Source organism: Tursiops truncatus, chromosome Y (assembly GCF_011762595.2).
Source record: "Tursiops truncatus isolate mTurTru1 chromosome Y, mTurTru1.mat.Y, whole genome shotgun sequence".
Classification (NCBI taxonomy): Eukaryota; Metazoa; Chordata; class Mammalia; order Artiodactyla; family Delphinidae; genus Tursiops; species Tursiops truncatus.
Genome location: NC_133428.1, coordinates 6,324,270 through 6,341,728, shown reverse-complemented (window position 1 = coordinate 6,341,728; position 17,459 = coordinate 6,324,270). Strand labels below are relative to the sequence as shown.

The 17,459-nt window shown below is 47.9% G+C and overlaps 1 protein-coding gene and 1 long non-coding RNA gene across 2 annotated transcripts; both read right to left on the bottom strand.

The window, feature by feature from the left end:
• Positions 1–4,663: 4,663 nt before the first annotated feature.
• LOC101335740 (cytokine receptor like factor 2) lies at positions 4,664–13,480 on the bottom strand. Its single transcript, XM_073799760.1, has 5 exons — positions 13,475–13,480; positions 11,413–11,575; positions 10,519–10,624; positions 8,127–8,211; positions 4,664–5,847 (listed from the first exon to the last, which is right to left on the bottom strand). The coding sequence occupies exons 1-5, from the start codon at positions 13,478–13,480 to the stop codon at positions 5,581–5,583; spliced, it is 627 nt and encodes a 208-aa protein (XP_073655861.1). The 3' UTR covers positions 4,664–5,580.
• A 53-nt stretch (positions 13,481–13,533) lies between these two features.
• LOC141277697 (uncharacterized) lies at positions 13,534–16,862 on the bottom strand. The gene is made up of 3 exons (XR_012329438.1): positions 16,760–16,862; positions 14,557–14,720; positions 13,534–13,643 (listed from the first exon to the last, which is right to left on the bottom strand). It is a non-coding gene; the product is annotated as an uncharacterized lncRNA (long non-coding RNA).
• Positions 16,863–17,459: the final 597 nt, after the last annotated feature.

Here is a 17,459-nt window from a genome sequence, read left to right as displayed (position 1 = left end):
GAGGGACGTGGATCCCCAGTGCACGATGCAGGGCGGGGCTCTGCCGCAGCGCCAGGAGTGCCCAGCGGCCACAGACAGGACTGCAGCACGGCCACAGCCGCAGGTGTCCCCATGGAAGGGCAGCCACAGGCAGGACCAGGTGCAACCTTGGACAAGCCCACAGAAGCCAGCGTGGAAACCCACAGGAGAGCACACTCCTCTCTGCCGGACCAGGAGGCCCCGAAACCCCAGCCAGGGAGCTTTGTCACCTGCCCTGTGCGAAGGAGCAAAAAAGGAAGACGCGTGGGGTCTCCCCAGATGAACCCCCAAAACTGTACCTACTCAGAACTGCATAGGACACGCTAGTTTTTAAAACTGAACGATAGTTGATTTACAATGTGTTAGGTTCAGGGGTGCAGCATAGTGATTCAGTGACATTTTTTCCAGATTCTTTTCCATTACACATGATTACAAGATATGAGCATAGTTCGCTGTGCTCTACAGTAGGACCTTGTTGTGTGTCTATTTTAAATAGAGTAGTCGCTATCTGTTATTCCCAAACTCCTAATTTATCCCTTCCCCCCTTCCCCCTTTGGCAAGCCTAAATTTGTTCTCTATGTCTGTGGGTGGGTCTACTTCTGTTCTTTAAAAAAATGATACAAAATGACACACTGTTGTATTCCTGCCCTCCTGGGAAAGGCAATGCATGGGATACATTTGTGCGGCAGAGAAGGAAACGTCTCACAGTTTGCTCAGAGTGTGGGCGGAGGTTCCCCGTGCCCTGGAAGTGGAGGATGGAGGTACCATTCTCTGAGACTCCCCCAGAGAAAGCACTTGTTTCTGTGCTCACAGCGCTTCTCACACCAGGGGGGTGTGTCTTCCTCACGGAGAGCTTCTCCGATTCATTGTGGACAGCAGGCGGTGTCCCAGCATCCTTGGTGACCCTGAGTTCCCCGGTGTTAGCGCAGACCCCTCAGGGTAAGGGACAGCCCCACCAGACTGGCCACACTTCAGCCAAATGTTAGGGACCCACGTGGTAAGTTATGAGGTGTTGGTTCCCCTGGCAACCAGCCCCCATCCTGAAGGCCTCCAGGGGCCCCTGTTGGGTTGAAAAGGACTTACTATGAATAACAAAAGAAGTGCTTCTCCCACCCCCCACCCCCCCATCCCTCAGGACATCCCGAGGGTTTTAGGAGCTCTGTGACTGGAACCAAGGCAAAGAACATATATTTCTTATCTTTTTCTTCCAGGCGTTTCACACACCTCTCACCCCCTGCCTCTGGCAACCATCAATCTGTTCTCTGTATCTGTGAACTTGTTGGGGTTTTTTTGTTTGTTTTAGGTTACACACGTAAGTGATAACATAGAGTATTTGTCTCTCTCTGTCTGACTTAATTCCCTGAGCATCGTATGCTCTCCAAGTGCATCCATGTTGCTGCAAATGGCATTATTTCCTTCTTTTTGTAGCTAATATTCCATTATTTATACATATATATATATAGAGAGAGAGAGAGATGATATAGATAGATATAGATGATAAATGATAGATAGATGTTAGATAGGTAGGTAGACAGATGATAGATACAGATGATAAATGATAGGTAGATAGATGATAGGTAGGTAGATAGATGATAGACGATAGATGATAGATGATAGTATAGATAGATATAGATGATAAAAGATAGGTAGGTAGATAGATGATAGATGATAGTATAGATAGATATAGATGATAAAAGATAGGTAGGTAGATGATAGACGATAGATGATAGTATAGATAGATATAGATGATAAAAGATAGGTAGGTAGATAGATGATATAGATGGTAAATAAAAGATAGGTAGACAGATGATAGATAGATAGACAGATAGATAGATGGGTAGATATCACATTCTCTTTACCCCTTCCTCTGTCAATGGACACTTAGGCTGTTTATGTATCTCGGCTATTGTAAATAGAGCTGCTATAAACATGGAGATGCAGACATCTCTTCGAGATCCTGACTATTTATTCTTTACGTAAAAGCCCAGAAGAGTGGACTTGCTGGATGGACTGTCCAATATATTTCATATTTTATCACCACGTAACATCATTTTCTAGATTCTTTCCGTCATTACTGCCCAAGCCCCGCTTATCCCACCTCGACTGTTAAAGCCACACTGTCATCCAGTGGAAACTGGCATTCTTTCATCCAAATCCAAGGTTGTTTTCCAATCAGCAAAATCAAGAGGGGAAAATGTCAACAGGGATAGCAGAACATTCGAAGGTAAGAGAAAAGAAGGTTTTTAAAAAATACCCACCACCTCGTGTACATATAATATGTTGATCTTGGTACGAGCCTTTCCAGCTCCCAAGCCTGCGCTGGAGCATCTCAGGGCCTTTCTGGAAAAGGGATTCCTGGGTGACTGGACAGATAAGACTTCTTGAATGTGGAGACAAGAGAAGTGGGGTTTTCCTCTGGTTTTCCAGTGGTTGCAATGAAATCCCACCCAGACCTTGGTGCTGAGCTGTACCGTCCCCTCTTAGGAGACCAGGCAGCGTCTAGCCTGAAGGGCCTGGCTGTCTGTCCCTCTCAAGGCTCCACTGCTTGCCCAGAGGGAGGAGGGAAGCATATTGGCCTGAATTCTTGCCATATCAGGTAGACAGAGAGGCTTTCCTGGGCCAGTGGGGTCAGGCCAAGGATGAGGGCAGGTAGGTGGGCCACAGGCTGACCTGGTTAGATAGTTCCAGCCTGCATTGTGTCTCCCCCCAGATTCCTATGTTGAAGCCCTAAACCCCAGGACTTCAGAATTGGCTGTATTCAGAGATAAGGTCTTTAAAGAAGTGATGAAGGGAAAATGAGGTCACTAGGGTGGGTCCTGATCCCATAGCACTGGTGTCCTTATAAGAAGAGGAGATAAGGGCACTGACACACACAGAGGGATGACCACGTGGAGACGCAGGGAGAAGACGGCCGTCTGCACGCCCAGGAGAGAGGCCTCAGGAGGAACCAGCCCTGCCCACGCCTGGATCTCACATTCTAGCCTCCAGGACTGGGAGAGGCAAATGCCTGTTGTCTAAGCCCAGCCCCCCGCCCAGTCTGGGTTACTTGTCACAGCAGCCCTAGCTGATGATGCAACATCTGTCCACCTCAGGGATGATTCTGGAACCAACTTGTTTCCTGAGTCACAAATAAAATCCACATGGAGGCAACTCTCAGGAAAATTGAATGCTTACCCCACTGATGGGACTAGATTCTGGAAACCTCCACGCACTTCCCCCAGAAAAGCCTGGTCTGAAGCAGAGGGCCTCGTGCCCACCTGGGACGTATAGGCAGGGGATTCCACATGACCACACATCTCGGCTCTGTGACCCCAGGGGAGGGTCATCTGTGGCCTCAGGTCCCCGGGAGACGGAGGGCTGCTTCCCTGGTCAGTGCCGGCCCCTTGCTCCCGAGAAGGGGGCTTCAGCGTCCAAGCAGCACAGACTAGCCCTCCTCTGTCTTCCAGGATTCAGTGGGCAACTTGCTGTACACCTTCCTCAGAGTGTGGTGCACACACCGGCCATGTCATCTCCCCTCCAGCCACTCCTGGGGAGGCTTGTAGAAGCACAGCTGCTCTGACTGCAGAGGCACCTGCTGAATCAGAACCTCTGGGCAGGGGGACACAAGCCTTCCGGGGGGCTCCAGTGTGTGAGACTCCCTCTTTTCACCCCAGTGAGTGAGGAGAAGAGAAACACTGCATGATTCCCAACTCGAGGACTCTGGTGCAAAGAAACATGGACCAGGACACGAAAGATTCAATGGTGGGGACACAATTAAAGCCCCAGGGTGGGGCTTCCCTGGTGGTGCAGTGGTTGGGAATCCGCCTGCCAATGCAGGGGACACAGGTTCGAGCCCTGATCTTGGAAGATCCCACATGCCGTGGAGCAACTAAGCCCGTGCGCCACAACTACTGAGGCTGTGCTCTAGAGCCCGCGGGCCACAACTACCAAGCCCATGTGCCACACCTACTGAAGCCAGTGCGCCTAGAGCCCGTGCTCTGCAACAAACGAAGCCACCGCAATGAGAAGCCCGCGCACCACAATGAAGAGTAGCCCCCGCTCGCCGCAACTAGAGAAAGCCTGCGCGCAGCAACAAAGACCCAACGCAGCCAAACATAAATAAATTAATTAATTACTTTAAAAAAATAAATAAAAGCCTCCGACAGCCCAGAAACAAGGTCCCAGGTCCAGGCGTGCAGCCCACCATGAAATCTTCCTCGGGGAAAGGTGACTTCTGGGGTTCCTGCTCTCCCACTTCCAACCCTGCACCACAGCTCTGACCCAGGAATGACCTTCCCAAACGGGAACAATCACATAAGGCCCACCTCCCAGCTTCCAGGGAAGAGAGTGGCCTTACTGCAGCTGGAAACCTGGCCCCAAATTGCAACACCTGCATCCTACAGAGAGGAGACAATTAGCAATGTTGTCTTGAGAATGGGAACGGGTTGCTGAGCTCAGAAACAGGGTGAGAGTCCTTCTATGCTTGCAAACCGTTAGCAGGCTGCCTGGCTTGGTGTTTGTTCACGAATAAAAGTGTTTTCTTTCCATTTCTATCTTTGTGGAGGAATTTTCTGGGGTGGGGAGAGATTTTGTTAAATTATAAATCCCCAACACCACACACACACACACACACACACACACACACACTCACACACACACACACACACACACACACACACAGACTCCAGGTATATCTGATCAAGTTTATTTACTGCACCCTGCAGAGAGAGACAAGATAAACTCAGTGCCAGCCGGAAAAAAAAAACAAAGAAAAAAACAACTAGATCTCAATAATCTAGAAATCTAGACACATCCTGTACGTGAAGCTTGAGGGCATCAAACTAACATTGTCCACTATCTCCACACATATCAGCAAGATGTTTACATCTCACCGTAGTTCTCATGCCAACACTTTTTTTTCTTTTTATTTCAATATAAAAAATAATAATAATAATGCACACTCAGCGGGGAATGTCTCAAATGCTCATGCAGGGTTCTTACATTCAAATGTCTCTTAGGAGTGATGTCCTGAGTGTGGACTCAGGAATTAAAGCAGTCTGCTTAATAAAATGCCTCAATGCATGCAAAGAGGGTTTTTCCCTTTCGGATCAAGAGCTGGGTGGCTGGTTGTTGCTGGTAACGCAGAATTCCTTTTGTACCTGGGGGCGCCGTGCCTCACCTGCTGGGTACAGGTGCCGCGTAGCGAAAGATCTGAGGAGCCACTCAGGTGCGAGCAGTAATGGCGAAAGGGCAGGACTGGGTGGGCACGTGCGAAGGAAGGTGGGCTCAGGCCGCGGGCTGTCCTTCCTTAGGATTTAAGTGAACCGTGACAACGTGCCAGGTGACAGCAAGAACAAGCCCAACCAACGGTCTGCCGCCTATAGGGAATCCGCCTTCAAGCCCTTGGATATCGACATGCATGGGATGCATTGGTTGGATGGGTGGGATGTTGGGTGACCCCAGACACCAGCATCCTCGGTTCTGGGGAGTTCCCTTCACAGCGGTGTTTAGCCCCTGAGATGCTGTCCTGGGTCCTACGATGTCAACGTAGATTTTGATGCTGGCTTTTGAGTCTGCACCCCCTCAGAACATCACGTATGAATTGTCACTCATCACAAACGTAACATCCCCGAGAGAGACCACCTCGCCGCCCTGGGGGGGCTGGCGAGGGAGCTGGCCGGGCTCCCCGGTGGCCTCTTCCTCCGCTGTCTGCCGGTACACAGGGCTCGTCACCACTGTCTTGGGCATCTCGGCCAGCTGGACCACCACGGCCTCTTCCGGGAGAGACTCCCACTCCCCGTCTTCCATCTTATTCACATGAGCCACGTTCTGCGTGTCCTTGATCCACTCCTGCCAGGATGAAACACTGACTCAGGCTCCGTGCGGCAAACCCCTCCCCTCGGGGCCCGTGCATCGCCGGGACCCTGGCAGCCTCCCTCCGGAGGTGATGCCACCCCCAGCAGAACAAAAAAGCTCTCATGTTTAGTATCTTGGCATGGAGCTTGTGGTTTCACACCCCCCTTTTTTTTTTTTTTTTTTTTTTTTTGCGGTACGCGGGCCTCTCACTGCTGCGGCCTCTCCCGTTGCGGAGCACAGGCTCCGGACGCGCAGGCTCAGCGGCCGTGGCTCACGGGCCCAGCCGCTCCGCGGCACGTGGGATCTTCCCGGACCGGGGCACGGACCCGTGTCCCCTCCATCGGCAGGCGGACTCTCAACCACTGCGCCACCAGGGAAGCCCCAGACCTGCCTTTTGTCATCAGCCTCAAAGCGGCTGGCCTGTGGTCACTCCTCACACACGAGGACCGCCTGAGGGGCTTTTCCGGAACCCAAAACAGGCAACACAGATTCCTCCCCGCGCCCCCACCCCGCAGGTATGTTCTCTGAGATGGGAGTGACTTTTCAGAAGGAGGGTTGTCACTCAGCAGGTCCAGGGGGCCCAGATGCTAAATCCTAACAGGTGCCCTGGGATTTCCTGATGCTGGCTGGGAGCACATCTGGAATACGGTGCTCCAGGGGACTGTATTCCACCGGGTGACTCCTCTGTTCCCTATAACATCTCCCTTCCCCGGCCCAGCCTCCCCCATCTCCTTCTTCTAGCCCCAAGTATTGAAAAGCTTCAGATTTCCTGTCCTAAACTCTGCTGTAACCCCCTCTCTTCTCCCTTGAAAGGAACTGGGACACCCCTAAATATGCCGCTTTTTCAGCTGCAGGCAATGGAGAATGCACCGCTGCAGAGAGGATTCTCTGCTCTCCGTTTATCCTCCCTAGAAGCAGGGCATAACTGTCCCTTTTGGCAAGGAAATGTACATTTGTAAAAGGTCACCCTGACCCTTCCAACTCCAGAGACAACACTTAGCACCTGGGAGAACTTGAGTCCGCATAAAATCTTACTAAAGAACCCTTATTTCTCATGCATTTCCTAGTCACCTTCTCATATCTTGCCTGCCACCCCCAAGTCCCCAACCCCTTTTCTTTTACTTGGTGTCTCCTCCACACTCTATCACCCTTTGTTTTCACTTGTTTTCATGTGCATACAAAATAAACCTTTTCTCTTCTTAATCTTTTTTTTTTTTTGTCCATTTAATTTGCAGGTATCAGGGACAGAACTTAACAGGATAGAGGCATGTTTTTGTGGGTTTTCTTTCCATTTCTTTCCCTCTCCTACACCTATAAGTAGTTTTAAAATTCACCTTTTTGCTCCTCTGGAAGGTTAAATAGTGCATCCCTTCCAAAATAAAGATATGCCCCAGTGCTAACCCTCAGAACCTGGGAATGGGACTTTATTTGGAAATAGGGTCCTTGCAGATGTGATGAAGTGAAGGGTCTGAGATGAGGTCCTCCTGGAGGAGGGTGGCCCTACATCCAATGACAGGGTCCTTCTAAGGCACAGAAGAGGAGAGACACAGACACAGAGGAGAAGCCCCATGAAGACAGAGGCAGAGACGGGAGGGAGGCAGCCACAAGCTCAGGGACGCCTGGAGCCCCCAGGAGCTGGAAGGGGCAGGAAGGACCCTCCCCTGGAGCCTCTGGAGGGAGCGCGGCCCTGGGACACCTTGACCTCACACGTCTGGTCTCCAGGATGGGGGAGGATGAATGTGTGATGTTTTGAACCCCGCCGTTTGTGGCAGCCGCAGGGAACTGGCATAACTCTGATCCCATGGTCCCGTAAAGTCTACGCCTGGGTGTCCGCTGCTGGCAATCTCCTGGGCACGCGGTGCTGATTCCCTCCGTCTCATTCCTCCCAACTCCTTAAGCATTTGTCATGTGAATGAAACAACAACCATAAAGTTTGAAAAAGGAAGTGTAGGTTTTGTTGTCAGCTCTGCAGAGGGAACAGATTAAGAACACAACTTCCTGATAAGATCAGAAAGTGATTAGGCTGGAAAATCCCGTAGTGGGGGCCACTGATCTCCGGGGCTGATTTCAAGAGAAGCCACCCTCGGAGGCCCTTGGATCTGCTCTCTCTGACCCAAAGAGAAAAGAACGTGCTGCTGCTTTCAAATGCAAAAGGGCTCCCAGGCATTTAAAGAGGCTGCTGGAATAAAAGCCGGGTTTTACGTGGTGCACAGGGGGGTAGCAGGACGGCACAAAGCAAGCCTGTTTCTCATGCCCAAGGACATGACGCTTACCTGGAAGTTACCTTGGTGAGACTCAAAGAGCCCCGAGAAGGTGAACCTGGGATCCGGCACACTGGGCATGAGAACCTTCTTAACCCTGAAATGGACATGGAGAGTCTGGTCGGACAGGCTGGCGCCCCTGAGCAGGGCTGTGGACGTCCAGGCGGACAGACCCCACCCACCGCCCCGCCATGAGGGGCCCGGGATGGCTGCAGACTTTGACCCCAGAGGCTGCACACGTTGGCGGAACTGCGTCCCCAATTTCAAAACATGTGCCCCGCTCCTACCCTCGCAGGTACCCTGCTCCCAGCATCCACGAGAAGCCCTCACCAGGAATGTGATGTTAGGGGCGTGGAGCCCGTCTCTGCCAAGGAGCAATTCTTATTACCCAGGAATCACTAATTCTGTTGACACTGTGGACTGAATTGTGTCCCCACCTCCCCAAATTCATAACTTGAAACCCTAACCCCTCAATCTGACCGTATCTGGAGGTTGTACTTCTTAGGAGGTAATTAAGGTGAAATGAGGTCATAGACATGGGGTATGAATGTGAACAGGATACACCACCCCAAAATATGCCACTTGGGGATATTGTGTATTTGGAGGTGAAGGCACTTGAGAAACAGCAGAGGTAGGAGAAGCCCTCTGCCCTCCCCCACCCACCTAAAAGCAGACCACAAATTTCCCTCTTTACAAAAAAAAAAAAAATTCCATTTGTAAAGGTGCCCCCCCCCTTTACCTGGAAATGGACGAGTCACACCACTGAGAGGCACCAAGATGCTTCCACACAGACAACGTTTATCTGCCTGTAGTTTCCCCCACACATTTCTTAGTCACCCTCCCACTAGTTACCCACATCCAAACTCCCTTTTCATTTGTCTTCCTTTTCCACTTCTCCACAAATTATCACCTTTTGTTAAAATGGTACAGAAGCCCCCAAATTAACTGCCTTGTTAGGTGTTCACTTCCTTTCTACGAATCTCCACGCGCTTAAAAACATTACATCAGTAAAGAAACATGCATTTTCTTACGTTACTCTGTCTTTGGTCAGTTTAATTCGCAGGCCCCCAGATACAGAACCTAAGAGGTTTTCATCAAATAAGATGCTAACCCTATGTGACTGGTGTCCTTAAAAGAAGAGGAGATTAGTACACAGATGCACACAGAGGGACGACCGTGTGAGGACACAGGGAGGAGAGGGCCGTCTACACACCCAGGAGAGAAGCCTCAGGAGGAGCCAGCCCTGCTCGCACCTGGACCTCAGATTCAAGCCTCCAGTACTGGGAGAAATAAACGTCTGTTGTTTGAGCCCCCCCACCCCAGTCTGGGGTGCTTTGTTATGGCAACCCCAGGAAAATAATACAGTTGATTTCACCTCTCGTCGTGAACAGGGACTTCCTTGAAGACAGGACAAGTGTTAGTTTTTTCCAAGAAGTGTACCCCTCAGATTCCCTCAGGGATGATTTCAGTTTTGTATTAAAAACATCAGACATGTCACCTGTCAACACGCTTATCTGATTGCTTCATCTACTCCCTTGCAGAGAACCATATTGCAGGCATCTGTCTGAGCTGGTCAAAGAGAGAAGAGCAGACTGAAGAAAAAATGGGGCGATTTGCAAGAATCAAGAGAAGCTGTATCCAACCATGACGGGACGTCCTTGAACTTGTCTAACTTAGCCTAGCTCAGACCCAGCCTGAGTTGTCCAGAATGGCGGTCCACGTTTCTCTATGCATCACTCCAGTCGTTGCTATGGAAACCTCATCCTAAGAAACAAAGATGGCACCCAAGGCCCTGGGCATCAGTGCCTTCAAACATCATCAAGAAGTAAAAGGCCCGGGCACAAGTACGTTTAAAGAAAGATGGAAATAGCGGTTGTTAAATTATCGCACGGAAGGTTAATGGGGAGAAATATTTAATATCATATTTTTGAAATGCTTTCTATGGTCTCAAAGAATATTGTTTTGCTGTATCTGTAAGTGGATTTACAAACCAGACAAGCTTTCTTCTTGTCCAGTTCTTCTCACCTCACTCACCAAATTGTCTCATTTAATAAATCTCAATAAAAATTAAAAGTGTTTTAAGTACCTGTCATTGTAACATGACAGGAGGACACAGCTCAGTGGGGCGTGTGTTTGAAGCAAGGTAACGCTCTCATAGGAATGACCATTCTTATATCCTACCGTCTCCCAGAGAATATTTGTCAATGAATTCTGCAGATATCTCACCTTTGGCATTATTTCCCTCTCAATTTTCTTGTCATATACCACTGGCAAAGTGTGTACTATAGAGAAAGTGATATTCAGCTAAATAATCATATCAGACAATTCTTTTTTCCCCCCCAGTTCAGGGACATATTGGAACCAAAGCCCATGTGTCCGAGGATTCTGTCAGGGTCATCCTCACCTCCGTAGTTTCCATAAAGGCAGAAGGAGAAGGGAGGCCATCAGGAAGGTGGCCATGCCGGCAATTAAAATAAAATTTGGGAAAAGCCTCCTTTCCTGGCACAAATCTAAAGCAAAACAGAATGAGGGCTGTAAGTTATCAAGATAATTTCAACATAATTTCAACATAATAATTTCACACTCCAAACCCTGCCACCCACGTTGTTTTTTCCTTTATAAATGTCAGGGTCAGCAAATCTTGATTTTGGTGTGAAATGTCCTGGAAAGAGAGATGGTGACACTGGACAGGCGAACATCAGGAAGGAGGGAGAGTAGATTTAACTCACTGCCAGGGCTATTTGAGGATATCAGGGCTTTCTTTGGTCTATCCATATCTATCATCTATCTATCTATCTATCATCTATCTACCTATCTGTCTATCATCTATCTATCTATCATCTATCATCTATCTATTTACCTACCTGCCTACCTACTTATCTATCTACGATATATATCTGTCTACTTACCTATCCATCTATCTAGCTATCTATCACCTATCATCCATCTATGTCTATCTATCTATATATGTCATCTATCTATCATCTATTTATATCTGTCATCTATCTATCATCATCTATCATCTATCAATCTATCCATCTATCACCTATTTATCTATAGATCTCTCTATGCATCTGTATCTATATCCATGGAACCACATTCATAAATGACACATTATTCTTGCTATGAAATAAAAATGAAAATTAGTCCAATAATGATGGAATCTAGAAGAGGAATTCTTCCACCGTGACCTCTGGAGCAGGACTTGGGGTCATCCGTGTTTTCAGGTGCCCCATTCCACCCTCCCCCCAACGTAGGGTGCCGGACCATGTTGTGCAGCGATGCTGTGTGACATTACCTGTTAGCTTGCCCCTCTGCTGGCGTATCACCTCTGACCAGTCACTTGGGTATGTGTCAGAGCCGTAGCTGGACTCCAGCGTTTTCACTCTGGCCCGAAAGAAATAACACTTCTCATCATCCAAACTGTCGAGCGTGACATTGCAGGTTTTTGCCTCCTTGGACTAGAGGGAAAAACAGACACGATGACCCATGATTGACCCAGACTTTCTCATCTTCTACCAGGGATTCACACAAGATTCCTCCTTGCAGGATTTCCCTCTCTTGTTTCACTTCCTCTCTCTGCCCAGATATTTATCCTCCAAACGGCAGCAAAAACAAATGTGGCCGCACCTCTACACCTCCCTCCAAAAAGGAAAAAAAATTCGTTATGACAAACATGATGACAGACGCTTTTGAAGAATTACTAAGTTCTTTCTTTTTAAAAAAAAAGTAATTTTTTAAAATAGAAGTATAGTTGCTGTACAGTATTATATGTTACGGGTGTACAATATAGTGGTTCACAATTTTTAAGGGTTAGACTTCATTTACAGTTATTATAAAATATTGGCTATATTTCCCAAGTAACTTTTTTTATGAATATAAAAGTAATGTATGCTGTGGCTTCCCTGGTGGCACAGTGGTTAAGAATCCGCCTGCCAATGCAGGGGACATGGGTTCGAGCCCTGGTCTGGGAAGATCCCACATGCCACGGAGCAACTAAGCCCGTGCGCCACAACTACTGAGCCTGCGCTCTAGAGCCCGCAAGCCACAACTACTGAGCCCGCGTGCCACAACTACTGAAACCCGTGCGCCTAGAGCCCGTGCTCCGCAACAAGAGAAGCCACCGCAATGAGAAGCCCGTGCACCGCAACAAAGAGTAGCCTCCGCTCGCCGCAACTAGAGAAACCCCGCACGCAGCAACAAAGACCCAACACAGCCCCAAAATAAATTAATTAATTAATTTAAAAAGAAAGAAAAGTAATGCATGCTTACATTTGAGACTTTAGAAAACACACACAAACACACACACACACACACACACACACACACACACACACATACACACACACAAAGGCAAAATAAGACACTTAAAACCCGTCTTTATCCTAGCTCCAAAATACAATCACCGTTAACAAATTGATACCATTTCTCTCCTTCCGGGGGTACGGTATTCATTGAACACAATATTTAATGTACACATTGCTTCTTATCACTAAATATTCTTCAAAATACCTTTTGATGGCTCTTAAATATTTTATTATAAATGCACCATAATTTGTTTGACTATTCTCCTGCTGTGTGCCACGTAGGTGGTCCCTAAGTCCATGTATTTATTGTAGATAATGCTTCGATAGACGTCTTCGTGCATAGAGCCTCATCCACATTTTGAATTATTCCCTGAGGATTGATTTCTGCAAAGGGAATTAATTGATCACAACAAGGACGGAGGTCTTAAAGTTTCCTGGTGTTCGACATCGTTAAAAATGATCACATTTTATGATCAGCTATTTAGGAGATCTCCAGTATCCCTCTATTTTTTTTAAATTTTAATTTATTTATATTATTCTTTTTTGGCTGTGTTGGGTCTTCGTTGCTACGCACGGGCTTTCTCTAGTTGCGGTGAGTGGGGGCTACTCTTTGTTGCGGTGGGCGGGCTTCTCATTGCGGTGGCTTCTCTTGTTGAGGAGCACGGGCTCTAGGCACGTGGGCTTCAGTAGATGCAGCACGTGGGCTCAGTAGTTGTGGCTCCCGGGCTTAGTTGCTCCATGGCACGTGGGATCTTCCCTGACCTGGGCTCGATCCCATATTCCCTGCATTGGCAGGCAGATTCTTAACCACTGCGCCACCAGGGAAACCAAGTATCCCTCTATTTTAATGTGTATTTCTTTGATGAGCAGTGATTCTATTCTACTGATTCCAGCCATTTGTCCGTCTTCTCCCTTTTTGGATGAGTGCCCCCTGCTTCTGTCACATACACCAGGCTCCACAATCACATGACCAAGTCCTTAAAATAAATCTCAATATCTTTGTCTCTGTGTCTCTCCATCTTTCTCCACCGTTCGCATCTTGGGGATACTTACGTACATCTGGCCTGAGAAGACGTCCCTGCCCTCACCTGCCACTCGGCATCAAAGGTGCTCTTGTGCTGGATTTCATACACGAGATCTTTGTACCACAGGTCAGAGCAAGTCACTGTCACTGCTCCCTGATGCCACTGGAAGCTCAGATCACTCAGGGATCTGGGTTTCACTAAGAAGGAGAAATAGCACAATGACTAACACCTCTACCAAGATAAACATTCCACATCTCTGAAATTACAGTGGTAGCTGGGCTTGGATTCACTTTCCTCTGACTGTTCCAATCCTTCCTCTAATACCTTATGAGATGTGGGGTTTCCTTGTCTTTAGTACATTGACAATAGAACTTTTAGCCAGCTCTCCAAGGACCCTTAGGTGTCTCGTGGAAAGAGCACTCTGAAATTGCTTGAAAAACTTTTCTGTATCTGTTATGGGATGAATTGTGTCCCACCAGAAAAAGACACTTTGAAGTCCTGGACCCTAGCACCTCAGAATCTTTGGGAAGAGGGTCATTACAGGTGTAATTGTTTAAGATAAGATGAGGTCATCCTGGAGTAGCGTGAGCCCTAATCCAGTATGACTGGCATCCTTATCAGAAGAGAAGAGACACAGACACAGAGGAGAAGCCACGTGAAGACGGATGCAGGGACGGGAGGAGGCGGCCACAAGCCCAGGGACGCCCAAGGTTACGAGCAGCTCCCAAGAACTGGGAGAGGCTTGCAGCAGATTCTCCCTCAGAACTTCCAGCAGGAACCAACCCCACCCACATCTCGACCAACCCCAGAACTGGAAGATAATGTTTACTTTAAGCAACCCAATTTCTGATCATTTTTTATGGCAGCCCGAGGAGACTTATACAATGTCTATGAGGGATTGTTTTCAGGAGGGGGTCCATAGCTCTCATGGGATTCTGAGATGGACCTGTGACATCCCATCCCTCAAAACGGGGGGGGGGGGGAAAGAAACTCTGCCTCACAGAAATCCAGACCAAAACATGAATCTTTGGAGAGAGGGTTTCACTACCTTTGTATGATGTATCCTAATCCAAAATGGACAGTCAACCCTCAAGGTACTAAAGCACGTACGGTAACTGCTGATCCACAGACTCTTGCTGAGAAGAGGGTGTGTTCCATTCCTGATGCAAAAATACAGAACTTCATCTTTCTCTACTTCCAAGAGGCACCCGGCAGTGTAACCCTGTTGAAGGGTGTACTGGGAGCACGGTCTGTAGGCCTCATTGCTGCTTAACCTGTGATTTAAAAAGAGAAAAATTCAGCTATGTAGCATCTTAAAAATAACAACTTAAGGGCCGTTCCTTTGCTCCATGACTCTGTCACTGACTCAGATTGGGTACCACGTCACTCGCTTCAATGACCCCCTCCCCTTACAAAACTACAGCAAGACCTGTCGAAACAGAAAAGTACCCCTCTCTCAAATGTTTACCCCCCTTGAATGGATCTTGTAGGGCTCGAATTGTGGCCCTCCAAATGGCATGCCTACGTATCGATACCAACCCCGGAACCTGGGAACAGGACCTCATTAGGAAATAGGATCTTTGCAGATGTGATGAAGTGAAGGGTCTGAGATGAGGTCCTCCTGGAGGAGGGTGGCCCTACATCCAATGACAGGGTCCTTCTAAGAGACAGAAGACGAGAGACACAGACACAGAGGAGAAGCCCCGGGAAGACAGAGGCAGACACGGGAGGGACGCGGCCACAAGCCCAGGGACGCCTGGAGCCCCCAGAAGCTGGAAGAGGGGGGAAGGACCCTCCCCTGGAGCCTCAGGAGGGAGCGCGGTCCTGGGACGCCTTGACCTCAGACATCTGGTCTCCAGGATGGGGGAGGATGAATTTTCCTTGTTTTAAGCTGCCCAGTTTTGGGTACTTTGTTGCGGCCGCCCTAGGAAAGTAATTGACCTGCAGAGTAACCCAGCCCTTGACTCAAAGAGGCATTTTTATTTTATATTGGAGTAGAGCTGATTAACAGCGTTGTGATAGCTTCAGGGGCACAGCAAAGTGAATCAGCCATGCATATACATGTATCCAGTCTCCCCTCCCATCCAGGCTGCCACATAACATTGAGCAGACTTCCCTGTATTATACAGTAGGTCCTTGTTGGTTATCCTTTTTTTAAAAATAAAATTTATTTATTTATTTTTGGCTGCATTGGGTCTTTGTTGCTGCGCGTGGGCTTTTCTCTAGTTGCGGTGAGCGGGGGCTACTCGTCGTTGCGGTGCGCGGGCTTCTCATTGCGGTGGCTTCTCTTGTTGCGGAGCACGGGCTCTAGGCACGTGGGCTTCAGTAGTTGCGGCTCACGAGCTCAGTAATTGTGGCTCGCGGGCTCTACAGCGCAGGCTCAGTAGTTGTGGTGCACAGGCTTAGTTGCTCCGGGGCATGTGGGATCTTCCTGGACCAGGGCTCAAACCCATGTCCCCTGCATTGGCAGGCGGATTCTTAACCACTGCGCCACCAGGGAAGTCCCTGGTTATCCTTTTTAAATGTAGCAAACTCCCTAACTATCCCTTCCAGGAGACACTTTTAATAGGGATGTCCCAAGATTGGGTAAAAATTTGAGGCTTCCCTGCAATATTAAGAAGAAGCCTATAGGACCGAGTGTGAGACCAGCTTATACTCCATCCTTAAGATCTCAAACCCAAGCAGTGACGAGACGAAGAATTATCTCCTTTATGATTAAAGAAATGGATGCGGGACTTCCCTTGTGGTTAAGAATCTGCCTACCAATGCAGGGGACACGGGTTCGAGCCCTGGTCTGGGAAGATCCCACATGCCCCGGAGCAACTAAGCCTGTGCGCCACAACTACTGAGCCTGCGCTCTAGAGCCCGCGAACCACAACTACTGAAGCCCACATGCCTAGAGCCCGTGCTCCACAACAAGAGAAGCCACCGCAATGAGAAGCCCGCGCACCGCAACAAAGAGTAGCCCCTGCTCGCTGCAACTAGAGAAAGCCTGTGCGCAGCAAGGAAGACCCAACACAGCCAAAAATAAATTAATTCATTCATTAAAAAAAAGAAAAAAGATATAATCAAATATCTATTTAAAAAAAAGAATCTAGGTGGTTTCGAGCATGAGTCAGTCATCACTGCGTTAGAAGGTCTGGGAGCTGTGGCTGCAGCTGTGGTGAGGCCTGAGAGCTAGAGAGCACACACATGCACACTTGCACCTTCTGATCCTTCACGCGCTCGCGTCCTGGGCCTCCCAGCTGTTGACATCTTAGAAGAGGAAATATTTTAGCCAGGGGCATGGTTTTCCCTTCCTCAGGGCACTTACTTTTGGAGGAATGTCAAATTAGTCCCGGGGTATTCACTTGCGTTCCATGTAACCTTCACAGTTTCGAAATTAAAGTTGATGATTTGAAGCTGCAAAGTTTCTCCTGGGTAAAAAGACACACATAGAGGAGACTTCGAGGCGATGCTGGAAAGAGGTTGATGATTTGAAGCTGCAATGTTTCTCCTGGGTAAAAAGACACAACTAGAGTAGACTTTGAGGGAATGCTGGAAAGAGCTTGAAATTTGTAAAATGATGTCAGCACTCATGTTATAAGAATGATACAGTGCTTTTTAAAAAAATATGATGATATATTTTATTTAACCCTATATATCCAGAATATTATCATTTCAACATGATATTTATATCTATCTACCCATCTATCTATCTACCTCTATTATCTATCTATCTCTATTATCTATCTATGTATCTATCATCATCATCATCTAGCTATTATTTATCTACTATCTATTTATGTATCTATCATCTATATCGTCTATCTACCTATCTATCATCTATCTTGTCATCATCTATCTGTTACCTATGTCATCTATCTGTAATTATCAACAAGATATTTTATATTCTTACTATGTGTCCAGAGTCTGTTATGTGTTTCATACTTATAATACAAGAATGATGGAGTGCTTTAAAGGGACAGAGAAAACCAAGATTCTCACAAACAAACCGGTCATGACTTATGTCA